Below are 26771 nucleotides of genomic sequence, written 5' to 3'. Positions count from 1 at the left end.
CATGACTGCTGTCCTCTTATTCCGCTATCACAATTTGTTTTCGTTTTCCTGTTGAGAGAGAAATTGTGCAGCCTTCCGTGTTGTGAATATGGATGGCGTTGTTGTGGCCTTGTGAACTCCTGTGATGTCATGAAACCCTGAAAGGCATCTTCTAATCAGATACTGTACTTCTGAAGCCAGCACTGTCTCAGCCCATGACCACAGATGCAAACGCAAAGGTGTGTGATCTCTGGGTGCCGTCTTTCTCGAGTGTGTGGGTGTGTGAGGAGTGTATGGGATACCTTTGTTGGGTGTGTGAGTACAATATGTATCTTGTTTGTTGTTTCCACTCCCAGATGGGTGTGGAAATGCTACATGCTAGCGCTGCACCTCTTAGCCAATAAGACGAGGGATACCTGTTGTATAAATCCCAGCATTCCTAGCTGAAGTACTTAGTCTAAGCTCTGTCATTACTGGCTCTTAGAGGACACATTCCACCTTACTCCAGACACCTGTCCAATTGTGAGATCGCCTGTTTTCATAATCAGTTCATCTTTGTCTAGATGGAAGTGCAGGTTGAAATGGTCATGAGTCTGATATGTTCATACTAAAATATAGTGTATTTGATCAATTTAGCTGATATTTTTTATTACAGCAAGATACAATTCAGGGCGGATTTGAACCTGCGACCTTTTGACCAACCTATACCCTCCATCAACAAACGTTTCTTCCTCAAACGAGACAACAATGGCGTCACGTCCTAACCTATAGATGTCTCTGTGTCCGTGTATTACTAGGCCAACCCTCCACTCAACGTTTCCTATGTTTTTGTTTATGCTTTTCCTTCCTGTTACAAAGAAAAGTGTTGCCATAGGAACATTAAGCCAAATAAGGTTTTCCAGTCCAGTTGGCATCCGCCTGTCTGCCCCTCCCATACAGTTGGTACGACCCACCCTCACCTAGAGTATGCGTGCCTTCAGGGCCCTGGAGATGTGCTGTGTCACTTGACTGTGTGTGGCCAAGACAATAGATACTTTAGTATCCCTGCTTAAAACTGATAATTGGTCCCATCCTGTAGGACTAATCTACAAAATTCCCATTGGAGCGTTTTTTCTCACACAAGGGAAGGAGAATTAGAAGGATCACCATTTGGGATTAGGTAGGATTAGGCGTATGTCCGTGGACTGGTTTTCCAGATAGACACAATGTTGTTCCAGGTAACTTCAATTCATGGGACAAAAGACAAAATATGCTAACAATACCGTAATTAGCATTTAAATGAATCGTTGGCACAACCTTACAGAGGACGCTGAATATGTATTTGATGAGGATTGCAGTACTCTGCACTCACTGGAAGTGTACAAAGTTAGGTCTCTATTTGGAAGTGCACTTTTAAATGTGAGCATATCAAATGTGTGCTCTCAACTCTTTTGCAATGAAAGCCGCCCTGCCGCATTCTTCTGCATCTCGTTGCTATGCGTAGAGACGCCTTAATCCTGCATGAGGACTATGTTTCCGTTTTAGAGGCACTCGCCTCTAATGTCATGTTGTCATCCATGTATGTATGAATGAATCTTTGTGGGTGTGACACTTGTGATCAACTCTCACTTCAGCTATGACTGTGTGCTTGGTAGGCCCTCACGTCACCTTCAATGTTAAGGTCTGGGTTCACATTCCCCCCCGTGATTGTGAAAAAAAGATTAAAACGTTTTATTGGGTTTTTATTCCTCAGGGCATAATTAAGATTTTAGATGGGCTAAATTAAACTGTGATAGGCCTATTTGCTTTTATCCTTCTACCAATAAGAATATTGGTTTTTTTTCTCCAGTTTAACTGTATTATATATGAGGTATGTTTTAATAAAAAATATATAATTCTGTGGTATTTGCTTTTATCCTTTGTCCAATAAAAATAAAAATATACAAAATAGTATATGAGGTATGTTTTAAGAAAAAAATATTTACTCTGATATTGAAATAGAAAACTATATGTACTTTTCTAGGTGAAAGTTTGATATCTGATATGAATCCCCATTCACTGTCTTTTCTACAGCGTTATAGATTAGTCTGGATATTCTTTCACTGTTTACTGTATTGTCTCCATATCCACATGCACAATACATTTACATTTAGTCATTTAGCAGACGCTCTTATGCAGAGCGACTTACAGTAAGTACAGGGACATTTCCCCCGAGGCAAGTAGGGTAGAGTGCCTTGCCCAAGGACACAATAAAATTTGGCACGGCCGAGAATCAAACCAACAACCTTCTGATTAATAGTCAGACTCCCAAACCGCTCAGCCATCTGATCAGCCATCTGATCCCCACAAACACAATGTCCCCAAAAATGTAAGAGGATTGCATGTCCATGGTCATTTCAGATACCTGTAGCACCCTCTGAGTGACAGATGTGATGAGGAAGAAGGGCTGGACTGCAGGAGGAGGGGGGGGGGGGAGGGAGGGGGGTGGTGGAGGAGGAGTGTGTGGAACAGGTCTGCCCGGTCCAGCTGAACCAGGTTGAAGCCTGGGTGGAGACACACCTGTTACTTTGGGAGTGGCCCAGGGGACAGCTCAGCTTTTTACACTGCGCTGACAAGCACAGCACAAGCACAACCGAGAAGCAAAGGGAGCGTGTGTGTGTGTCTCCCTGACAGAGCGTGACTGGAAACCTGAGGGAGAGGTAGGAAACTGTATCAAGAGTTCTGTGGAAAGCCTCCACGCAAGACCTGAGGATGTTTAAGAAAAAGGACAGCGACACACTGAAAGTGTCCGGCAAGATCAGCAAGTGAGTCTTCAGGGGACCAGGAGTCTTATCACAGTCCTGTTCTCACTCTTCCCTCCTGTTTCTCTCTCCTTCTCTTCCTGAACTCGGAACTGTGCCGTGTTCCCTGCGAGGACTGTTGTTCTCTTTCTCTCAAACTCAAAATCTCAAACCTCTGGGTTGGAAGCATTTGTGGTTGATGTGTATTCAGGCAAAGAGATTAGGGTTTAGCCCTAAAGGTTACCGGATGCTTACCAAGGCTTTCACTGTGTGTCCTGACCTCAAACTTGCTTTGTAAACATGGGTGAGCCTGGAACAGCATTTCTGAGGTTTGGGGCTTTCAAGAAATGTTTGTGTGTATGCATGAATGTGGCTGTTTTAGGATTGTCAAGCCAACAAGGTTTCTTTGAAAGGTGACAGTAACTTGAGATTTGAAGGGGATCATTTTATCCATCTATTGGTTCATTTGACTGTCTGTGTGTGTATGGTTGTTTGACTGTCACCGCAACATTCTTGGGAACCGTTGTGGTGCATTAAGATTGTTAAACAACCAGAATACAGATAACATTGAACGTTTTTGCTTATCTTCTTTATCTAGCAATGCAGTAGAACCACAAAGAGAGAGATCGCTCAATTGAAAAATCTGTTGCCACCCTTGTCTATTTTTAAAGAAATCTCCTGAGCATAATGGCATGAAACAAAGACTATTTGGCACCAATATGTGTTTGTATTGGGGTAAGGGAGAGTGACTTTTATGAATGTGACAGCAGTTGGAGGAAACCTTTGTCTGGCTAAACGTGAAAGGCTGTGGATCCCGATCATTTAGTTTTACCTCCGGGTAAGACACGTATCCTAACCTCTCACCCTCTATTAGTTAAAGAGAGCTTTAACAAGAGGGTGTTGGAGAGAGAGCGAACAGATGTGAGGGTAGTGGCAGATGAACAGCGTGACAATCGGGTACGGGTAGGGCAGAAGGTGATTGAGACACATCCAGCTGGTTTCTCTGGGACGGCCTGCTCTCCTCCCATGGAACCGTTGGGGCGTTAAATGGACTCACCTGCGATGGCTTGTCGATTCTTGTGTCTCACGCGATCAAAACATTGATTGTACCGTGAAAGACGTCACGGTACAATGGGGTTTAAAAGAACGCATGACAGTGTGAGTCACAGTTGTGCCACCATGTCGGACGCCAGCCATAGGGGCGTGGGTGACACCCCGGCTCTACAGAGCACATCACCTGCCGCCTCATGCTACCGGCTCATCCGTAAGCCAATCACATCCCTGTTTTTCTCTTCTTTTTTTTAAAATGTGTTGTTCATGACTTCACGCCATTGATATGAAATGGTTGTTGACTGTTTTAAAGACATTTTTGCAATAACCGCTTAGAGGTTTTTGTTAGTGTTCGGTTAGATAAACAACATTTCTGATCCTATGCTCCTACATGCTGATAGGCCAGTCCACCTCTATAGATACAGAACCCTCTAAAGGGGGTACCCTTCTGGCACTCGTCAGTAATTAACAGCCAATCTTGGCACACCTACCTGGAAAAGCTTCCCTGACCCCCCCCCCACACACACACACACACACACCCCTCCACACACACACTCACATACACACACACATCTATGAGTAGGTTAGATACTCCTCCATCATCTCTGTCGTCACTGTCCTGACACACCTGTTCTCTCCTGTCCCCTCCCCCTTCCACTGTGTCAAGAATGTGTAGATTTGCTCCATGATGTGTGTGTGTGTTGTGATCCTACCTTCTCCTGCAGAGTTGGACCTAGTAGGGAGACCCTTGTCACGGTCCCATCTCAGACAGACACTCCCCTGCCCAGTCCCATAGAGACAAGGACAGGCAGGAGGGCAAGGGACACAGGGGACAAGAAAGCATTCGACCTCATTCCCTTGTCATTCCACTGGTGGATTTGCAACCAAGCCCAAGGAGCTCTCCAGATTTTTGGCATCCAATTTGGTTCATCTATTCCTTGTGTTGTGCGTCGGCTGGAATGTGGGTGGTCCGGCCTTCAAAGTCTTTGCTAACTTTCCTTGTTGTGCGTAGAATTCCAGACGAGGGTATTTGAAGTGAAGTGTTTGTGAAGCTATGTGAAGACGCTTGTGAATGTATGCGGGATACCTAACGGTAAAGAAAGTGTGAGGAGAGTCTTAACGTGACTCTCACAATGTGTTGAAATAGGTCACTGAGTATCAGCTATGTGACAGTGGTCTATTGTTCATAAGTGCTCCAGTGTGTTCTGGACATCAAGAACAGGAACACATTGGTGCTTTGTCAAACATAAATAAAGTTAGATGTTCATACACTTAGACAAATGTGATAGAAGAACACATATTGATAACAGCCCTTTGACAGTTAAACAGACACAGTGCATTAGGAAATATTCAGATCTGACAGACCTTGTTCATCAGTCACTCAGTAGACTCTGAAACCCTACCAACCAGCAAGTCACAAAGAGGACAGTCAGTGGTTGAGGAATGACAGGCATTTTGGAAAGGGTGGGGTGAAGGAAGTGACCAACCCTAACGCCATTCTAGAATCCTCTAGTGTGTTCTAGTTTTGGTGTAGTTGTTTTGTTTGGTTTTGGTCCTCTAGGTAACAAAGTCATCTATTGGTATTGTCCTCAATTAAATTGTCAGGAACTTTGTCATAACTTTGTTTGTCCGACAGGTATCCATCCTGAAAGTTTACTATTTTGACCAAGTCCTCAAAATCAGTGAAAGACAAACTTTTGTGACAGGCACCCTGTATTTTGTTTCCCCCAAAGGTCTGTGTTCCTTGCTGAGTGTCTGCATACAATTTTAACCGTGACCTTTAACTTCTGTTTAGGACACAAGCCAACAGCTTGGCTTTGCTGGTGGCGCGGATGCAGAAGAATGCCGACCAGGTGGAAAAAGATGTACTCCGGGCCGAGGAGCTTCTTGCTATAGTGAGAAAAAAAAAAAAAAACACTTTCACACACACTTTCACACACATACTTTCACACACATACTTTCACACACACACACACACACGCACACACAACCTTTTCCCATCTCACCTGTCTCCCTTAAAACCACCAGGACGCAGAGAATGAGAAGAAGGAGCTGGAGTTTCAGCACCAGAAGGAGGTCTCAATCAAACTGGGGGAGGCTGAGGCCCTGCTGCAAAACCTCTTCCTCGACGTGGACAAGGCCAAGAAATACAAACACCCACAAGGCAGCGAGATCGAGAGCGAGTGAGTGATGTGTCACAGTTACGGAATGCTGCCATCTAAACTTCCCCTGCGACTCTTTGAATTCCTCAACCACTTTGGAACGGAAGTGGGAATGAACTGAACGTTTAGAATGAACTGTGTTCCGGAGCTTTGAGCTGGTTTCACTCATTGGCTTCATTCGCGCAAAGCTTTATTGTATAAACAAACAAAAAAGGCCGAAATATGTTATGTTAACAAAGCACATGTTCCTGGTGTTCTAGTGTGAGCCACCTCCATGAACGGTGGCTGAAGGACTGTACCTTCTACCGGGACGTGTACGAGCCCGTCAATGACGTAGCGCTGATGCCTAGGATTGACTGGGCTCCGGTTCTCAACCAAAAACAGGTGAGACCAGAAGCCCTGCTTCCCTGAGCCCTCCGTGTTGTCACGACACCAAACATGGGACACATCAAACGTTTGACCTCGACACGCCCAATAGCGCTATCTCTCACCTCATTTGACTGGTGTGTGTTTGTCAGAGGGAGGTGAACTCAGAGGAGTACGGGCCCACCATGACAGACCTGAAGAAGCAGATCGCCTCTCAGAACATCCTCCACAGGGAGATCGAGGGCTACAGCTCCCAGCTCAGCGCTAACTCCACTAGCACCAAGGTAACCTGTCAGCTTTAAGAGAAACGGACCGTTTACTTGTGTCAAATTCAGGGCCTGACAGTGCCACTGCTGGTGAAGGTAGCCTTTCTTTAAAAATCTGTTATTTAGAATATTCACAAACCGTTTTCTGTTTCCAGGGGTGCTGGTCTTTTCAAGTGATATATATGATGTAAATCAAAGGCTAAATGTTTTTGTTTTCCAGGAAGAGTTTGATGCCGTTAAGAAACAATACAAAAATCTTCTGGTAGGTTCTCATACGGCTTAAAGTAATTTTACTTTCCTTTTTAAACAGTATCATTTTAAAGCTGTTTGACTGAGGTACGACCCTAACCTTTTGTTTTGAACTACTGCTTGCAGGACAACTCAAAATGGCGCAGCCACTACCTGAACAGCCTGTACGACTACATGCAGGGCTGCACCAGGGAACTGGCCTACCTGGAGGAAGAACAGAACAAGATCCTGAAACAGGACTGGAGCGACCGTATGATTGACCCCCCGGACGTACGCAGGCAGTATGAGGTGAGGGGTCAGGGGCCATTGCAAGTGTAAAGTTGACAGGTCAGTCTAAAAGAAATATCAGGTAAAAAAAGGGCAGAGATATTACTTGACAAACTTCTCTAAACATTGGTGGTGCTGCTGTACAGGGTAGACCACATGTACATACTTTGACTGACATCTCATTCGATTGGTTACTTTAGCTTGTATATAAATTAATATTCAATCAGAACTTCAAGAACAACAGCCTTCTGGCCCATGAGACTGAAGTGAACAGACTCCAGGATGACGGAGATCGACTCGTTGAACTGAAGCACCCTGCCAGCGCCACCATTCAGGTATTGAACTCGATAAACCTTTTTTGGAAGGCCTCAAACCGACCTTCCTTTCCATCACCTGAGTCCTCCCTCGAGTGTGTCTTTCACGGAGGATGTTGATGTGACTCCGATGGGTTGATATCCCTCTCCAGGCTCAGCGGGACGATTTGAGGAACGAGTGGCAGAAGTTCCTCAACCTGTGCATCTGCCAGGAGACTCATCTGGACAACGTGGAGGATTTCAAAAAGGTACCCAAGACGTCTGTCGCCTTCCCCCGACCCTTGAGCTCACTGACGGGGTGTTGTCATGGGGTAGATAACCCCTAACCCTCTAACGCTTGGTTCCTCCTGTCCTCTTGCAGTATCAGCTGGACACCGAGACCCTCTCCGAATCCCTGACCAAACTCAACGCCACCCTGGACCCCAAGACAGTCAGCAAAAATAGCAACTCTCAGATACTGCTACAACTCGAGGTAATTTGATGGGGAATCGTAAAGGCCGTGGATTGTAAAACACCAACACAGAAATCCCTTCTTGGGAATTTGTTAGGAGAACGTTTGGTTGTAAATCGAAGCCTTTGTTAACCTTTTTTTGGGGCCTTCCGCTCCTCAGGCAGAGGAGAGGTCAGTCCAGCGGGCGGAGCTGCTTCTGGCCGACCTTAGGAAGAGGAGCACCACCATTGCCCCCCTCAAGCTGCGCCGGGCTGCCCCCAGCAAGACCGTCACTGTAGAGTCCCTATGTGACTGGAACACGGACAAGGTGGACCATTATGACCTTTCACCTTTGAACTGAATTCCTCAACAGGTTTCCTTGAAGCAGCCACGTCAGAGTTTATAGATCTGCTACGTTAGCTGTGAAAACAAAGCAGTGTAGAGACTCTTATCAGAAAATCTGAATATTAGGTGACCACTTGACCTCTGCTGTAGCCGTACTTTACTACAGGATGTTGTTTCTGAATATCTGTCATCTGCATTCTGTTTGGTTACTTGATTGATATTCTGTGTTTTGATCCTTGTGTTCTTCTAGGCCGAAACTGCTCGTGGGGACAAGTTTACCCTGAAAAACAATTCAGACAAGAACTGGGATGTGGCGACCACCGACGGGGCAACGAAAAAACTTCCAGGAGTTTGCTTCCTGATCCCACCACCTGACACAGATGCCATCCACCAAGTAGACCTGTGAGGGAATCAAAGATTTGAAGAACAGCTGCAGGATGTAACTCACTTCAGTATGTGTGGGTCTGCCAGTGTCTTATTGCTTACGGTTGTGTGTGTGTGTGTGTGTGTGTCTACTCAGGCTTGGCGGTGAGCTAGCAGACATCAAGAAAAAGAGAGCTGCTCTGCAGGCTTCACTGAAGAACCAAAACACAGAGTTATCCAGGCCCCAGCAAGCAGGTGAATATCCATCACTCATCTACACTTCTAACAAATTGTTTCTTTGACAACTTACTTTAATCAATCAATCTTTAGTTACAAAGCACGACTCCAGGCTTTTTTCTAAGGTTCACTTGCCCACGGATACCAATATGTATTTCCATATCACACAGTCCCAAGTTCCACGACTGTGTCGTACCACACTGCCTGACATTTTCATCTACCCCCATGCAGCCCAGGTATCCTCTGCCCCCCTGAACCCCAAGGCTGTGGCCCTGGACAGCAAGCTGGACAAGCTGGATGGAGATCTGGCCCAGGCGGAGCAGGACATCCTCAGCCGCCTCAGGGCCCCGCTGGACCGCAACGACCCAGCTGCAGACATGGCCAACAGGCTGAAGGAGCAGGAGGTGAGTGGGGGACATGGAAAGAGAAAGAGAGAGAGAAAGAGAGAGAGAGGAGGTGGGGGTAGAGGGAGAGAGAGAGAGAGAAAAAACTTTGCAATCGCTAATTTAAATACTTCCCCGCTGATCTAGAAATGCGTATTTAACGCATTTGAATTTAGATATGTCACCTACTAAGCGAACACCTCACCGGTCTTTTAGAAAGCAACTGCTGCCCTGAAGGCTCTGGAGCAGCAGAAGATGGCCGCCCAGGCTGAGATGGAGCCTCTGCTCGCCAAAGAGTCAGCAGGGTCCACCTCCTCTGCCCTGCCACTCAAACTGAACGCCGCCAAGAACAAGCAGGATGGGATCGCTGCTCTCAATGACCTCTACACCAAGAAGTAAGCACGTGTTGCGCCTCCACGCATAGCAAATCACGCGATCACAAGTGCGAGTGTTCTTTGGTTGAGTCCAGTAGTTGGAACGCCAACTAACATTAGCGTAGCTCCGAGGATGATTCAAGCCTTCTCTTTACTCTAGGGCAAATGCATCTCTAAACTTAATGGGTCAGATCAAGAAAGTGGACGGCATTGTGTCCGACTTTGAGAAGACGCTGAGTGCAGATGGTGCCATCCCTGATGTCCCTGATGCCATCCAGGCCCGCACCCTGGAGGTCCAGGTCAGCAACACAAATCGCTAAACACAATTCTGCGTGTCAAAAATGGATGATGGACAGACATGAAAATAACCATGACGACTTTGATGCGATTAAACTGAAGTGAGATGACACCGTTTCTTTACTCGAATCCCCAGTCAGACTTCCCTAACATATCCCCACTGTGCCCTCTTTAGAGTCTACGTAAGAAGGTGGCAGGTTCTCAGGATGAGATGAAAAAGTTGGGACAGGACCTGGAGGCCACAGAGCAGCTGTGTAGCTCCCTGCAGCAGGGCTACCAAGAGTACTGCCCGGACATCCGCCAACAGGGAGTCCAGGTGAAACAGCTTCAGAACCGCTACGCTAACGTCAACAACCAGCTAAAGGAGAGGTGAGATTGCTGACACTGCACGCGTGACCTCTTATTCACATTTATGTCAAACAGACATGATTTCTCAAAAATGAGGATTTTGTTATTCATGTATTCTCTGTTGCATTTTCTCAGAGAGAACCTCTTGCAAGAGGCCGCGACTAAGAATCAGGAATTTCAAAGCACAAACAAATCCCTGAGTTCCTTCCTGAACACTCTGCCCAACAATAATATCAGTCCTAGTGATGACCTATCACAGATCAACTCCAAGCAGAGCTCAGAGGAGGTGTGTTCAGTTAGGCTACATTTTTAAGTGGTTTGTTATGTTGGGATTGTTTGAAATCACTAACCTGTTCCTTTATTGCAGAGGGTGATGGAAGACCTGACGAGAAAGGGAGATGACGTAGATAGGGTGGTTGATCTGTCCCAGAACTTGCAGGATGTGCTTAATGTAAGCATTGTCGTTCGTACTGTGTTTGTACTGTAGAGTGTTAAGGATGCTACTGTTCATTTACCACAATGTATATCTTACAAATGTATTTCATACATGTATGTTAATAACAGGACTATTTTGCAGGAATATGAGGTCAATGCTGGTAAATACAACAGCACTCTCGCTGATAGCACGAAAAAAGCAGAGAAGCTTCCCTCCCCTACCCTTGCGGAAACTGTGCAGAAACAGGTAACACAACAAAGCTAGGACTGAATCACTGGATTAACAAAATTGAAATATCAGTAAAATGTTGAGATCTGAGGGATGACTGTTGCTTTTTCTATCTTACAGGAAAAAGCTTTAGTCAATCGCTATGCTGAAACAGCTGCTGAAAGCAAACAACGCCTCAACCAAATGGCCCTTGCTAAGAACATTCTTGTTCAGGTAAATTAAGCTCCACAATTTTACTTTAAATCCCATAAATTATGAATGAATCCAAAGTTATAAGACTCTTCATACATTATACATATTAATTTTTTGTAGAATGAAGAGACGGTCCAACAGGTAGCCCAGCAACAAGTGCATCTTGAAAGGCAACAAAAAAGCGTGGGGGAAATAGATACCCTGAACAAAGAGCTGGCTGAGGAACTGGATAGGTGCGCCCATGCTGAGAACGACCTGAAAATCTTCAAGAACAGAATGGTCTCTTTGAAGAGTCGTAGAGGGGTGGAGCGGCTTGAGGAGAAGGAAGTTCTACAATACTACCGTGACCCTAAAATAGAGGCCGAACTACTGGACATGCAGAACGAAATACACAAAGAAGCTCTGAAGCGCAGCAGTACTCAGGGTGAGGTTGAAGTGGTCAACAAGAAAATCCTCATCCAAGGGGATTCCCTCAAAAATGCAGTGCCCAGACTGGTGACGAGAGAAGTGACCGAATTTGAGAGAGATCCTCAGTTGGATGTAGAGGCGGCCAAGTTGAAAGATGAAATATCCAAGATCAAGGATGAAGAGAATGTGGTGCGTGAGGAAACCATTCAGATGAAGACAGAAGTCAGTGTTCTTCAGGCAAAGAGGCCAACCATCAAGGAAAGAATTGTGAGAAAAGAGGTTGTGAAAGTGGAAAAGGATCCAGAGATGGTCAAAGCAGTGCAAACATTTTCCGTGGAAATCTCAGAAGAGGACAAAAAGATAAAGACGATCAATGATGAGATCTTCCAGACACGAAGCCAGATCAACGCACTGGAGAGAATCATTCCCACCATACAGCCTAAGGTCGTGACCCGGGAGATAAAGAAGATAGAGCAAGACCCCGAGCTCATCAAGGAATCAAAGAAAGTACGTACGGCAATAGAGGACGAAAAGATCAAAAACAGCAGTCTCGCCAACGAGCTGAAATCACTACAAAGTCGATACGCAGAGGTGCAGAATTTGAAACCCAATGTGGAGGTCAAAGAAATCGTCAACGAGATCTACAGGATCGACCCGACCACAGAGGCAGAAATAACCCGCCTGAAGAAGGAACTGCAAGAAGCCAGCAAACTGCGTTCCAACCTGGAGAAGGAGATCACTGTCGTCACAACTGACCGGAACACCCTACGTTCCCAGAAGCCCAAGGTCGAACTGAAGGAGGTCCTCAAGGAAGTGGTGAAAGAGGAGAGAAGCCCTGAGAACATCCGAGAGATCCAGAAGCTCAATGACCAGTTGAACACTCTGCACCACACTTACAACACCGTTCTGGATGAGCTGAGCCTTGCCAGAAAGGAAAGGGACCAGTGGAAGGCAGAGAAGTCAAAGGTGGAGACAAAGCTTGTGACCAGAGATGTCATCAAGTACGAGGACGACCCACTTTTGGAGAAAGAAGCTGACCGCCTCAGAAAGGAGGTTCGCGAAGAGACCCAACTGCGTCGCACCACTGAGGAGATGGTGTTCGACCTGCAGAACAAGTACCTTCTACTGGAGAGACAGAAGCCCGAGGAGAAAGTTATAGTCCAGGAAGTGATGCGCCTACAGAAAGATCCCCGACAGAGGGTTGAGTATGACAAGCTTGGGACGACTCTGGACGAGGCGGTGAAATCTCGGCGGAAGGTAGAACTTGAAGTGCAGCAACTGAAAACCTTGCTAGAGGAGAAAGAGAGGCTCTTGAGAGAGAGCGACGAGCGTCAGAAGAAGATTCAAGTGGAGTCAGAGCTGAAAGCAACCAAAGTGCGCATCAACGAGTTGGAGAACGCCCCGCCTCCTGTCGAGGAGAGCATCGTCATAGAGGAGGTCCTAAAGGTGGAGAGAGACCCCAAGCTGGAGAGAATGACCAGCGGTCTTCGCTCGGACATGGACAAGGAAACCAACGACATCCTCCGTTATCAGAGAGACATCCGGAAGCTTAACGTCACGCTTGAACTTCTCCAGAGAGAGAAGGCCGGCGAGAGGACGGTGTATAAAGAGGTGGTCCGGGTGGAGAAGGACCAGGCTGTGGAGGCCGAGAGAGACCGTCTGAGGGATCAGGTCAACCAGGAGAAGTACGCCAGGCAAGATCTGGAAGAGCAAATCCGACGGCTCTCCGACAAACTAAACTTCCTGCAGAGCACCAAGTCGAGTAGTTCACGAGAGGAGACCACTCTGGTTCTGCAAAGGGATGCCCTGCAGAGGGAGAAGGACGACCTCAACAGGGAGCTGAAGAAACTGGAGTCCGAGAGGCAGGACGTCAGCATTTCGTTCCAGCAGCAAACCAAAATGATGAGCGAGAGAAGCCAGATGAACAGGCAAAAAAGCCTCAAGATGGAGTCCGATATGCACCGTCTGGAGAGAGAAATCCTAGATGAAAAAGACCAGATCCACTCGAGAAACATCACCATCAAAGAGCTTCAGACTGTCCTGGATAAGGAGGACAAAGCTGACACTCGGACAAGGGAGACAAACCTTTCAACGAAAATCACCATCTTGGATCCTGAGACAGGCAAGGATATGTCACCTTACGATGCTTACCTTCAGGGGCTGATTGACCGGACCCAGTACATCCACCTGCAAGAACTAGAATGTGATTGGGAAGAAATTACTTCCAAGGGACGTGATGGTGAAACCTCTGTGCTGCAGGACCGCAAGAGTGGCAAACAGTACTCCATCAAAAATGCCCTGAGGGACGGAAAGCTAACCCAGAGTGATCTGCAAAAATACAAAGATGGGAAAATGCCAATTTCAGAGTTTGCCCTGCTTGTGGCAGGTGAGAAAGAAAAACAGCCCCAATTCAACTCCATCACCCCCAAGGCCACATCCGCTCTCAACTCGGCTTCTCCCCAAAAGCCCTCTGCTGCCCAGGAAATCTATCCTATTGCTGGAATCATAGATACAAACACCAGCACCTGTTACACAATACGTAGTGCTGCGATGCGCCGGCTTATCGACTCCACCACTGCCCAGCGTCTCCTGGAAGCTCAGGCTGCCACAGGTGGCATTATTGATATCACCAACAATGAAAGATTCTCTGTCCACAAGGCTTCAGAAAGGGGCCTCATTGAGAGCAGTCAACTACAAAGGCTTCTCAATGCCCAGAAGGCCTTCACTGGAATAGAAGACCCAATAACCAGGGATTGTTTGTCAGTGGGAGAGGCTGTCCAGAAAGGCTGGATGCCCAAGGAGACCGCCATGCGTTACATGGAGGCCCAACACCTGACCGGAGGGCTGGTGGTGCCCAACAGCACTAGACGAGTGGATGTAGTGGAAGCAATCGGAGCCAAAATGATCGACAGCTCCATGTTGAGAGAGCTACAGGCTGACACCAACTACGCCAAAGAGATTGTGGATCCACTCACGCACGAGAAGATCAGCTATAAGCAAGCCATGGCTCGTTGTAAGACAGACCCCCAGTCAGGCCTTTCTATGCTTCCAGCTTCTTCCAAAGAGTCAGGCTACCCTTCCTATACTCCTCATCGATACTCTTATGGCAATTAGTAGATCTGTTTACAGCGTTTGGAGGGTACTCTTGTCTTTTGGGTGATTCATGTGAAGCTGGATTCTAAATGTATAAACGTTTTAATGATTATAATTGACTGTAAGTGTGACGATGTACATTTCTGTCTCAGGAAAATGTCTGCCAAATAGAGCAAAGCTCACTGTACACCGAGATGATTCGCTGCTGAGTTGCTTTTGTTTACTAAACTTGTATGAGGTGGGCAGATATATTTTTGAACTAATTAAAAAAAAAAACGTAAAGACATAATGATCACATAGGTTATTTACTGGATATTGGGCCATGGTGCAATGCTATTAACCATATTAACCTAATTTGTTTGTCTGTATCGTAATATACTCTAGGGCTTTCCCACAATGTTCAATTTACACTCAAGCCTTGTTTGACACTATCAATGATATATATATATATATATATTAAAGGTTAAATAAAATCAAATTGTGTGTGGGTTTTCCATGTATAATGTGGTACATAATAATACTAGGGGAAAACAACATATACATCTTAGACTAAAATGCCACATGACAAGGAAAATTGTTATTCCTGAGAACATGAAATTCATATCACTTATCACTTCTCAACGATCTATGACAGTAAAGCGATCCCTCATGACCCACTTCCTGTTCTAGTTCCAACATTCAGTAAACCCACTGTGATTGGTTCAGGAGGAAGACAGTGTGGTTCCTGAACTGATATCGAATGACAAATACTGGTATGGTCCTGCCGTACATCTGAACAATGTGCTTGTATTTTGAGGTCTTTACAAAACACACTTTAAGCATCTGATAGTCAAAATCAACAGCCATATTGTTTATTATGCATGATAGGAGACCAACATGATTACTTTAACTTGTCATGCCTCTTAGCATCACCTCTCAAATACATGTTTACTCCATAGCTCTTTGACAGATGTTATTTAAAAACATCACCATGTAACATTAATTTAGTAAATGTTATTGTATAATACAAGGATAACACTTCCAAAAAACTATCCATCCATCAGTTTTAAGTAACAGAGAGCCAAGTCATTAGATGGTGAAGCCACCAAGATGTACAGTCTGTTTTCATCTCCGTGGATAATGCTCAGATCAGGGTGGAGCATTTGTGTGAGCATTAGATTCGTTGTCCCTTCTTTCTGTGAAGTAGGTCCTCTGTACGTCTATGGCCCTCTGTAGAAGGGCAAGGTTCACCCCGTCAACACAGTTCAGAACACGGGCTCGAACCATAACGACCCCATCTGTTGATCGAGAAAGATAATAAGTATAATAACATATGTTGAATAAACATTCAGTCATAAACGTTTTCCAATGTGTCCATTGATAGATTTAGTAACAGTCAATACTTCTCTTTACCCTCTGCATTTTCTATCTCTCCGAGAACCATGTACTGAGCTCCAATTATGGAGTCGAAGGGCTCCACAAATGTAGTTTGGACAACAAGATGGTGCTGTTTTGAGCCATGCTGGGCCGATAGCGTTGCCTTTGATTCTTCTGGTTGGTAACATACCAACCTGTAAAATAAAAACGATGTGGTGAGTGATGACAGGGCGCAATCAACTGAAACAGCCTGCCATGGACGCACTCAGAAGATCACATCTCACCTGCCAAATGTTCGTACCGAGTCTCCCTCTTTCACTGCACCAGACTGGATCTCCCAAGGGAAACGAAAGATTGCAGAAGCAGGCAGCATCTCTCAGCAGGCAGGTCAAAAGTGGCAAGCGAGTGCTGGATTATTTTTGTTCCTTCACTTTACAGTAATTTACATGATGGCGGCGGCACTAGTAGAGTCAATACTATATCATGTGATTTTTGAACCCGCCCTCTCTTGGTCAGCAAGGAAGTGGGTACAGTTTTGTCATCGTACAGCCAGGCCTAAGGTTGCGACGTTGTAGGATACACTTATGTATTGTACGCGTAGATCATTGACTGCATGATACGTTCACCTTCGGCAGTGATAGCTTAAACAAGTCAGCCATGAATCCAGACATACGTAGAGAACGGGAAAATGCAACTTTTAACGTCGAGATACTCACGTCTATCCTGGACGGCAGTCCTGAAAAGACTCGGAGGAGGAGAGAAATAGGTGAGTTTTCAGGCGCTCCTGCTAATCAGTGTAGGCTAGAGAGCTAATAGCTCTAATAACAATTAGCAAGTGCGTACTGTTATGAAACATTCAGTCATTGTATATCAGCGATGTAGTTAGCTAGAGCTAGCTACCCAGCTATTGCTATGTTGTTTTGTTAACATTGTAGTCAACATTAGCCTGTAAACACATGCTTGACCAGACTAGATGGTTTGTTAGCTTTTATATTGTACGCTACAACAAACCATACCGTTCTGTAGACTTTTTCTAACCCACTTTAACTATAAGGTAACGGTAACTAGTAAAGTAGCCTAACACAACTGTGTCACAAACATGGAATGAAAGCAATGCAAATTTCCTGGAAGTGCTACTGTATACGGTGAAATAAGCTTTAGCTTAGTGATTTGTTTGGTCATATTGTTTCTGGTTTCTGGAAATGTTTAGCAATAGTAAACTTGCAAGTTGGACCACTTTATGTAGCTATTAAGTGCTTACGGTACTATCACGTTTCTTCATGTGTTATTAATGACTAATTAGATCTAGTTAATATTATGATGCACTTATATAATAGTAGCCATGAAATTCTCCTAAAATGTAGCTCGTCTCTTGCCAAGCAATAATTGGAAGTTCCAATTATTGCTTGGCAAGAGACTGTTCCAAATTGTAACAGACTCTTTCGTCAGCATAGACCTAAATTGTTTTCAGATGTAACCTAATGCCTACCAAACCTACACGAGACTATGGGCTGTTCTTTATAGTATACTTCTGTTACAGAGACACTGGTGATAAACGACCCAGACTTCCAGCATGAGGATCTGAACTTCCTATCTAGGAGCGAGCGATATGACGCGGCGGTGAAGAAGAGCGCTCAGATGATCCTGAAATTACGGGAGTATGGCATCTCCGACCCGGAGGAAATCTACTGCTACAAAAGGTAAGATGAGGCAGAACGGGCTGGATTGACAGCCACTAACGCGAGGTTGTATTTGTAGCCATTGATGAACAACATCTGTCACAATATCATTACTTTTGTTAAATTGTTCATGGATCTCATTAAAAGGTTCTGGTTTAAAAACAACATGGCGTGGTGGCATCAGTAAGATGCTGTGGCACTTTCAACTGTCAAAACACTTGTCAAAACATTTCACCTGTTTTACAATAGAGCTTTCCCAATGCCAATGTCCACCATGGATAAGACTTCAAAAATTGCCTCGTCATACTACAAGGACTTCGGGATGTCTTTGCTGTTACTTATCACACAGTATATCTATTTTCAACCAATGGAAATGCAGTATAATAGCTAGTACAATAACCTGCAGCAGTGCAGTGACCTGCAGTAAGGGAGAGTGTTGAGGCCTACGGGGTGTACTCTTGACACTCTGCCATGCAGCTGTTGAGTCATGGAGGGCACTGCAGGACTTTTCTGTCAAAGTGGAGCAAAGGTGAAAACGGAAAAGGTAAACCGGGCCAAAGGGCGACCTAGGCTGCATCTCATTTAGCATTTAGCATCCCCAACGAAATGAATACAAAAAACGTGTCCACAGGTAAACCGACTCTTCCTCCAGGCTCCAGTTTGTAGCTACAGCCATGTGTCCGCCCTGGTCGGTTTGGTCATTCCTGTCTGTACCCCCTTCCCCCTCTCTCCCCTCCCCCCCAGCGTGGCGCGGAGTCACTACCAGGAGGCCCTGGGGCTGCACTTTGTCATGTTCTTGCCCACCCTGTATTCCCAGTGTGACCCACAGCAGTTCCAGAAGTGGGTTCCCTTGGCCGAGTCATTTGAGGTCCTGGGCACCTACGCCCAGACAGAGATGGGCCACGGTCAGTCAGTCAGCCCTTCCCAGGGAAACCCTCTACTGAACGACACCCCCTGTCCTACCTTACACCGCACCCCTCGCCTAGGTCTATAGAACCACAGCCATTGATATGTTTGATATAATACTGGGGTGTAGGTGGCGTTGGAAAGAACTCCTTTTGAGTAGATGTTTTCATACATGATTGTGTTGAGTCCAGGAGCCGGTCAGTGTGTGTCTCTTAGAGGTGTTTGACGGATCACGGTGGTTTGATTTCCCTTGTAGGGAAAACCGCAAAACTTTCTTAGTATTTGATAAGTCGTCGCTTGAATTTTGGATGGAACATCTAGTGTCTGCAAGGTGGCTTGATAGCCACATCATTCTGTTTTATGGCGTCACACAAACGACCCGCGCTGCTATCTAAGAATGAATAGAAAGCCAAAACAAGCTCCTCCTCTGAAAAGATAAGAGTCCTCCTCAAGGAGACGCAATCAGACACGTCTCAAAGAGCCTCCTTGTGTAGTCTCATCCCTTACCGTGCTTTCTCACGCTTCTCCTCTTTTCTCTCTGGAAGTTTCTAACATCCAGGAGCTTTGTCGTCCAATCACCTCTTGATTCTCCCTCCCCGTTACTCCATATGTCTCCCTATCTTCCGTAGACTCCCTCTTTTACCAATGATTAACCTAACCTCTGCAGAGGGGTTCATCTGTTCTGTGAACACTGACACTGGTAGGGTTTTATTTATCTTCATCGTTTAAAGTGACATCTGGCTGTCACCAAGGTTGTCTGGTTGCTTAGCCGGCCTAAAACCGATAAACGTCTCTCGCCTTTTTGTCGTCGTCACAGCGTTTGAATAATTTCCTATTTCAACCTGCCTCATGGGATAGAATATAATGTTTGTGCTATTTTGTGAGGTTTTTGTAACGTATGTAGTGCCTAATAATGTTGGTTTTATTATCAGACAATATGGCTCTCTTGGGAATGGTCAGTGGTCAGCTTTTAGATGGTGCTTGATGCATCTGACCACTGTGGTCAGTATTTGCAGAGTGGGTCTGGTTCAGCACATTCCACATGGCAGCTTGTTATCCTCGCCTAAAATGCCTAAACCTGTCCCATATTAATAGCCACGTGGCTTTTAGTACCTCAAGCTCTAATTGGCAAGTACTTCAAGCTCTGCAATGAAACGATTAACTTGTAAAGCCTGCAATCTGAAGATGTTCGAACGGAGTCATCTGCTTGTTTGAGAATACGAATGAAATAATCCTCTTTTCTCGATTTAAGGTTCCAAAAAGAGTTTTCGAAATCAGCACCGAGCAATTAATTTGCATGACTATCTCACCTGTCTTTTTGTATGTTTCTCTTCTCTCCCCTTGCTGCATGTTTACTCGCCCCTCCATCTGTCACTTTCAATGTCCCCCCCCCCCCCCTTCAATTATTCTTTACTAACACTTCCCCCCCCTTCCTCCTTAACACTTCTCCCAAATGTCAAACCTGGTTCTGTGCCACTCGATGGGCTGGGGCTTAAACCTCGAACCTTGGCTCTACCTTCTCTGTGCATGGTCTCTCCAAACTCCCTCATTCCCTCCATTCCTCCTCTCTGCCGCCCCCCGCCCCTCTCCCTCCCCCCTCCCTGCCGCTGCCCCAGCTGCGTGCATCGCGGGCGCCCCGAGCCCCTGGACCTCCACCTGGGGATGTTCCTGCCCACGCTGCTCAACCAGGCCACGCCTGAGCAGATGGACACCCTCTTCATGCCCGCCTGGAACCTGGAGATCATCGGCACCTACGCACAGACGGAGATTGGGCACGGTATGAAGAACGTGCCAACCCCCCCCCCCCCCCGGCCGCGATCCCCAACCTTTGTTTGTGGCTTTCACCCCCGTCCCCCCCACCCCCGCCCCCTCGCTCAACGAGCACGTTTGTGTGGGTGTCCTGTGGAGCCGCATGATTCGCCGGAGACTGTATGGCGTTGCACCATAAAACCTCCATTGGGGGAACACCAGCACGCACTGGAATCTGTCGTCAGGTGTCGTGTCATGGCTAACCAATGGAGTGTTTGGCTAGGAAAGAAGCCATACTTTTGAAAAGATCCTACTGGAACCCAAATCTTGCTGTGTCTTTTGAATGGGTTAGATTCCGTTTAGGGTTAAATTAGGGCTAAGCTTGCACTCATTTGACTAAAAGAGTTCAAATATCTTGCAGATACTTTGCAAGTGTGTGGCTGTAGAGCTTTGCATTCCCGTCTCACTGGAACGCGCCTTTCCCCTCCTGGCTGTCACGCTACCTGGCCGCCGGCCATGGTGAACGTGCATGCTCGCCCGCAGAGCCCTCAGAGGCAGCCTTCAGAAGCAGCCTTCAGAGGCAGAGCCCCTTCCACACGTCCCCTATTGTCCTCTTCCCCGAGGAGAAGTTCTAAAACGGTCCCGGCGGCCATTTTGACCCACAAAATCTCTTTACTGCGTGGGCCGGCACATTCCATGCATAACAACGAGAGTTTGTACCGTGGTTTTCGATAGGCTTGGTTGTTGTTATTTGGGGATCTGTCAGACACCTTCAAGAGCTCACACTCCATGTTCTGCCACAGTATTATACTTTCTTCGTGGCTGTTTAGTCATACAATGTAGTCTTGTCCCGACCCACCCAATAGCCAATACTTTTCCCAATGCTGCTAATATAATGCCTTGAAACCTCTATGGTACCTCAGTGATATTATACTAAACTTGTGTTTTTTCTGTGTTTCTCGCGTTTGTGTGTGTTTGGCTGTTCCATCGTGTGTCTCCTGTCGCCTAGGCACCCACCTCCGCGGGCTGGAGACCACGGCGACCTACGACCCCGCCACCCAGGAGTTTGTCATGAACAGCCCCACGGTCACCTCCATCAAGTGGTGGCCCGGCGGACGTAAGCACGCGTGCACATGCTGAGATCCTCCGTCACCTGGAAGGCCACAGACGTCGTTTTCATTTTTGAAATGTGAACTCTCTCTCTCTCTCCCCCCTCTCTTTCACCCACCTCTCTCCCCCACTCCTTTACCCACCTCTCTCTCCTTCACCCACCTCTCTCTCTCTCTCTCTCTCTCTCTCTCTCTCTCTCTCTCTCTCTCTCTCTCTCCTCTCTCTCTCAACACCTTTCTCAGTGGGTAAGACGTCTAACCACGCCATAGTGCTGGCCCAGCTTCACACCCAGGGCAAGAGCCATGGCCTGCATGCTTTCATCGTGGCCATCCGCAGCATGGGCACCCACATGCCCCTGCCAGGTACCCCTTCTCAACCTGTGTCTGTGAGTCAGCGTGGATGCACGCCTCTGGCCCTGTCTGTATGTGACTCTGGGTATACTGTTCTCTCTGTCTGTCTGTCTGTCTGTCTGTCTCTCTCTCTCTCTCTCTCTCTCTACCTCTCTCTCTACCTCTCTCTCTCTACCTCTTTCTTTACCTCTCTCTACCTCTCTCTCTTTACCTCCCGACCTCTTTCTCTACCTCTCTCTCTCTACCTCTTTCTCTCTCTCTACCTCTCTCTCTCTACCTCTCTCTCTCTATCTCTCTGCCTCTCACTTTCTACTTCTCTCTCTCTTTCTACCTCTCCTGTCCCTCCCAGGTGTTGTGGTCGGCGACATCGGGCCCAAGTTCGGCTTCGACGAGGTCGACAACGGCTACCTGAAACTGGAGAACGTGCGGATCCCTCGGGAGAACATGCTGATGAAATTTGCCAAGGTAGGGGGGGGGTTCGTGTTCCAGATCAACCAAGTCACCGGGAATCCAGCACGAGTTCTCGTACTCTCGCGATGCTGAGTGTCTGTGTCTGTGTGTGTCCCCTCCCCCCGCCACCAGGTGGAGCCAGACGGCACGTACGTCAAGCCCCCCAGCTCCAAGCTGACGTACGGCACCATGGTCTTCATCCGCTCCATGATCGTGGGCGAGTCGTCCCGCGCCCTCTCCAAGGCCTGCACCATCGCCGTGCGCTACAGCGTGGTCCGACACCAGTCGGAGATCCGCGCGGGGTAAGCGACGCGCGCGGGGGGGGGGGACTTTCATTCATGCACACAGGCCACAGAGGGATGCATTCATTCACACACATCAGCCTCTGTTCGCCATCACAAAAGCCCCAGACGTGAAAAAGGCTTTTTATGTTTTGTCTGTGTGCACCCATCCACCCTCTCCCCCCTCCCCAGGGACCCAGAGCCCCAGATCCTGGACTACCAGACCCAGCAGCACAAGCTCTTTCCTCTGCTGGCCACGGCCTACGCCTTCCACTTCGTGGGCCAGTACATGAACCAGACGTACCACCGCATCACCGGGGACATCAGCCACGGGGACTTCAGTGAGCTGCCTGAGGTAACCATTCACCGCCCGGCCTCCCCTCCTGTAACCGAGGCTGACCCGGTGCCAGGAATACCTGTACTAACGGGTTCAGAACCCCTGCCCTCCTGTAACTGAGGCTGTCCCGGTGCCTGGAACACCTGTATCAACGGTTTCAGAACCCCTCCCCTCTTGTAACTGAGGCTGTCCAGGTGCCAGGAACTCCTGTGCTAATGGGTTCAGAACCGAATGACTTCATACATCTACTTTCCTCAGAGACTATATGCTGTGATAGTGAAATGGACGTAACCCGCCCCCCTCCTCCCCCTAGCTCCACGCCCTCTCTGCGGGCCTCAAGGCCTTCACCACCTGGACCGCCAACGCGGGCATCGAGGTGTGCCGCATGTCGTGTGGCGGCCACGGCTACTCGCGCAGCAGCGGCCTGCCGGACATCTACGTCACCTTCACCCCCACCTGCACCTACGAGGGGGAGAACACCGTCATGATGCTGCAGACCGCCAGGTACACACACCAGTTTCTATCTCTCGCACACACACACACGTCTCCCCCCATCTCTCTCACACACACACACACACACACACACACACACACGTAGACACTCGTGTCTCTCTATCTCTCTCACACACACACACAGGTGTCTCTCCATCTCACACACACACACACACACACACACACACACGCATCTCTGTCCATCTCAAACATACACGCACGTATTGACACCCACGAATGACACATTCCCACGTCAGTAAATCACAATTCCTTCTTTGTAATTGGACACCCACTACTTACCCAGGGTCTAATGCTGAAACCCTTATGTGTCAAATTGGACTGCTTGTCAGCAGTTGTAATTTTCGCTGGAATGCAGAGTCAAAAGAACCTGTTCTGAATGACTAAAAGTGAAACCCACAGGGGCAAGGGTGTGAGACCACAGTAGCTGAACGAGAACGTATTCAGGTCAAACTGGCCCCTTTCAGAGAACAGATCCAGTTTAATGGACTTTAATGGACTTGGGTGTGTGACCGAGGTGTGTTGACACTGTATGTGTGTACACACACAGGTACTTGATGAAGTGCTACCGGCAGGCGCGGGGGGGGCAACAGCTGAGCGGCATCGTGTCCTACCTCAACGAATCAGAGCACAGGGTGCAGCCCCAGCCCGTGTCGGCCCGCCCTACTGTGGTCAACATCAACGACCTGGCCAGCCTGGTGGAGGTGTACAAGCTGCGGGCCGCCAAGTAAGATGGAGGGGGGAGGGGAGGGGAGGGGGGAGGGTAGGGGGAGAGAGGGGAGGGGAAGGGAGGGGAGGGTAGGGCAGCAGGTGTTAAGGGTTGTGGGGAAGCGAAGAAGAAACAATGGCGAGATTAGGAAGTGAGGGTGTTGAAGATCAAATGAGAGGTAACTCAGTATGTTATGCTGTACTCACTGGTGTGTGTGTGTGTGTGTGTGGTGTGTGTGTAGGTTGGTGGAGCTGGCAGCTAAGAGTATCCAGCAGGAGCTGCAGCAGAGAAGGAGTCAGGAGGACGCCTGGAACTGCAGCTCCATAGACCTGGTCAGAGCCGCAGACGTAAGTCCACCTCCAGGAACAGTCCAGCAGCACACCCACTCCCCTCGCTCCTTTTGTTTCTCCAGTCAAGTCGTAGTCGATTCATTCCTCTCTTTATTACTTTCCTCCCTTACAACCACGTGTCTGATATCCTCTGTTTTCCTGCTGCCTTTCTCTCTCTGTCACTCTGCTCCCCCCCCCCCTCTCTCTCTCTCTCTCTCTCTCTCTCTCTCTCTCTCTCTCTCTCTCTCTCTCTCTGTCTCTCTCTCTCTCCAACTCTCTTTGTCCTCTGTCGCTCTCTCTCCTCCCCTCTCCCAGGCCCACTGTCACTACGTGGTGGTGAAGCTGTTTGCAGCCAAGCTGGGGGAGATCGGGGACACCGGCGTGCACTCGGTCCTCAGCAGCCTGGCTCTGCTGTACGCCCTGCACGGCGTCACCCTGCACTCCGGGGACTTCCTGCAGGTAACCGTGGCAACCCAACAACCCCCCCCCCCCCACTCCCCCGATTGCATGCACGCATGCCTCTGCCGAGGTAACATCTCTCTCCTCCCTCCCTCTACTCCCTCCCCTCCAGGCGGACCTGCTGAGCGTGCCCCAGGTGAACCAGGCAAACCAGCGCGTGAAGGAGCTGCTGGCCCAGCTGCGGCCCAACGCCGTGGCACTGGTGGACGCCTTCGACTACCGCGACCAGATGCTCAACTCCGTCCTGGGACGCTACGACGGCCAGGTCTACGAGAACATGTTCGAGTGGGCCCGCAGGTCGCCGCTCAACCGCACCGAGGTGAGGACACCACGGGGTCGGGGGGGGGGTCAGGGTGGGGTCAGGGTGGGGTCACCAAGGATACACGGGGAGGGTCAACAAAGAATTCCTGTTTCGGGTTGGAGTGGATTTTAGGGAAGCTCTCGTTGTCAGTGTCAGAGAGAGGAACAGTAAACCCGGGTGATGGAAGGCCAGTCCCGAACAGGAGAAACCAAATCCAAATTGACCTGAGGAACGTGCGCTAAACAAGTTTTGTTTTGTCTTTCACGTCTTCCCTTAGGTTCATGATTCATACCACAAGTACCTGAAGCCCCTGCAGTCCAAGTTGTGAGCTGACCAGCTATGACCTGACCCCCACCAGAGGAGTGGGAAAGTAGTCTAACCCAAGTTAACTAACCCAACAATGGAAATCAAAATGCTCTCGGTAATCAGTTTATTCTTCGGAATGAATTCCTTTTTAGTTCTCCTTTTTCAAGTGGATCTGCCACACTGTTCTGCAGGTGCATTGAGAACACGAGTCAACAGGAAGGGGTGTGAAACAGCAGACGTGTTCCTTCATTCTTATTCTTAACCAATCCATGTCATCTAATCACGATGTTTGAAATCATGAATATTACTGTATATAATCTCTTAGATACTGATCATTTGTATAGTCAGTTTAGTACTCTGGGTGAGTGTGAATCATTAAAGAAGTGATCGTATTCGATCCCAATTTTAAGGATTGGCTGCTAAGGGTTCCCTTGTATTAATATTGATAGAAGCATAGTGAACAGTAATGAATGTAATTAAGACACATTTCGTATGTATGTGTCAGAGAGAGTGAGTGAGAGCGGAGAAGGTGGTGAAAAATTCAAATGTTTTATAGGAAATGACTCTGGGGTGTTACCCCATTTGTGTGTTGCCGCTACTATCCATGTAGTGAGCACAACAGTGACATTGGTTATGGTAAATAAAGAGGCCTTTCTGTTCTTCTACTCGTACAACCACTAACGTATGCCTGAGGATTGCTCTGCAATGTGGGGTTGGAATGGAATTCTGGAATAGGCTACATACATTAAGATAGCGTGGTGATGTTTTCAGAAGATTTGGAATAAGTATGAATCGTGTCCAAAAAAAGTTGTATTTTATAAATTTTAATTGACACTGATAATTGACACTTTTTTTCGGTTACAACATCTTGGTAACCTGGGTGAAGTTCAACACAATCAGTGATTGTTTTTGTGTAAATCTTATGTGCCTGAGGAACTTGCCTTGAACTTGGAATACAGACATTAACATCATGTTCTCACACAGTTCCTTTACTTTACTTTCCATCCTTGTTGACATAATCCTCTATGGATCATTTGAACTGATAAAGATGCTCAGATAGAACAGATAGGCTGAACCATGTTTTGTTGCTTTGAACTCATTTGACCTCATGTAGTGTATACAATTCCTTATGAAGAGTGATTTTGTCAATTGATGATTTGTAATTGCCTGGAAGTCCTTGTTGTAAGATGATCTTGTAGTTAATAAAACATGAAATATGATCATGTTTATAATGTTGGTCTATCATTATGTTTGGAGTGTATTATGATGTAACCACTAGATGGCCTAATTAAGTCAAAGACAGACCTGTAAGGTCAAGTTTATTGCCTGATTTTACAGTAACCTATCCGTAAGTTTTTTATTGAAAGCTATTTTCAATAAAAACTATACATAT

The 26771-nt window shown here is 47.3% G+C and overlaps 3 protein-coding genes across 5 annotated transcripts; 2 read left to right on the top strand and 1 right to left on the bottom strand.

Annotated features, from left to right (window-relative positions):
- The first annotated feature begins 2601 nt into the window (after positions 1-2601).
- On the top strand, positions 2602-15024 carry evpla (envoplakin a). The gene is made up of 22 exons (XM_084685868.1): positions 2602-2762; positions 5584-5683; positions 5817-5971; positions 6211-6334; positions 6469-6600; positions 6803-6844; positions 6958-7119; positions 7326-7433; positions 7565-7660; positions 7774-7884; positions 8024-8170; positions 8438-8589; positions 8708-8805; positions 9019-9191; positions 9387-9565; positions 9705-9843; positions 10017-10210; positions 10325-10475; positions 10557-10640; positions 10767-10871; positions 10974-11066; positions 11166-15024. Exons 1-22 carry the CDS (start codon positions 2710-2712, stop codon positions 14565-14567), a joined length of 6000 nt encoding a protein of 1999 aa, XP_084541994.1. The 5' UTR covers positions 2602-2709; the 3' UTR covers positions 14568-15024.
- Positions 15025-15369: 345 nt separating this feature from the next.
- On the bottom strand, positions 15370-16571 carry ten1 (TEN1 subunit of CST complex). Its single transcript, XM_084685133.1, has 3 exons — positions 16187-16571; positions 15939-16096; positions 15370-15823 (listed from the first exon to the last, which is right to left on the bottom strand). The coding sequence occupies exons 1-3, from the start codon at positions 16273-16275 to the stop codon at positions 15675-15677; spliced, it is 396 nt and encodes a 131-aa protein (XP_084541259.1). The 5' UTR covers positions 16276-16571; the 3' UTR covers positions 15370-15674.
- acox1 (acyl-CoA oxidase 1, palmitoyl) lies at positions 16431-26598 on the top strand. Of its 3 annotated transcripts, none has more exons than XM_084685130.1 (14): positions 16431-16668; positions 17443-17602; positions 20104-20264; positions 21246-21353; positions 21589-21708; positions 22046-22161; positions 22279-22448; positions 22620-22782; positions 23078-23268; positions 23825-24001; positions 24225-24330; positions 24628-24771; positions 24884-25090; positions 25350-26598. In XM_084685130.1, the coding sequence occupies exons 1-14, from the start codon at positions 16560-16562 to the stop codon at positions 25398-25400; spliced, it is 1983 nt and encodes a 660-aa protein (XP_084541256.1). In that variant the 5' UTR covers positions 16431-16559; the 3' UTR covers positions 25401-26598. The 3 variants fall into 3 exon arrangements, with proteins under 3 accessions (XP_084541256.1, XP_084541257.1, XP_084541258.1); XM_084685131.1 differs by lacking the exon at positions 20104-20264 and adding an exon at positions 18326-18486; XM_084685132.1 differs by lacking the exon at positions 20104-20264.
- The last annotated feature ends 173 nt before the right edge of the window (positions 26599-26771 follow it).

Source organism: Hypomesus nipponensis, chromosome 21, assembly GCF_054491055.1.
Source record: "Hypomesus nipponensis isolate SF chromosome 21, ASM5449105v1, whole genome shotgun sequence".
Taxonomy (NCBI): Eukaryota; Metazoa; Chordata; class Actinopteri; order Osmeriformes; family Osmeridae; genus Hypomesus; species Hypomesus nipponensis.
The sequence above is the reverse complement of the archived record's forward strand: the minus strand, read 5'-3'. Positions and strand labels throughout refer to the sequence as shown.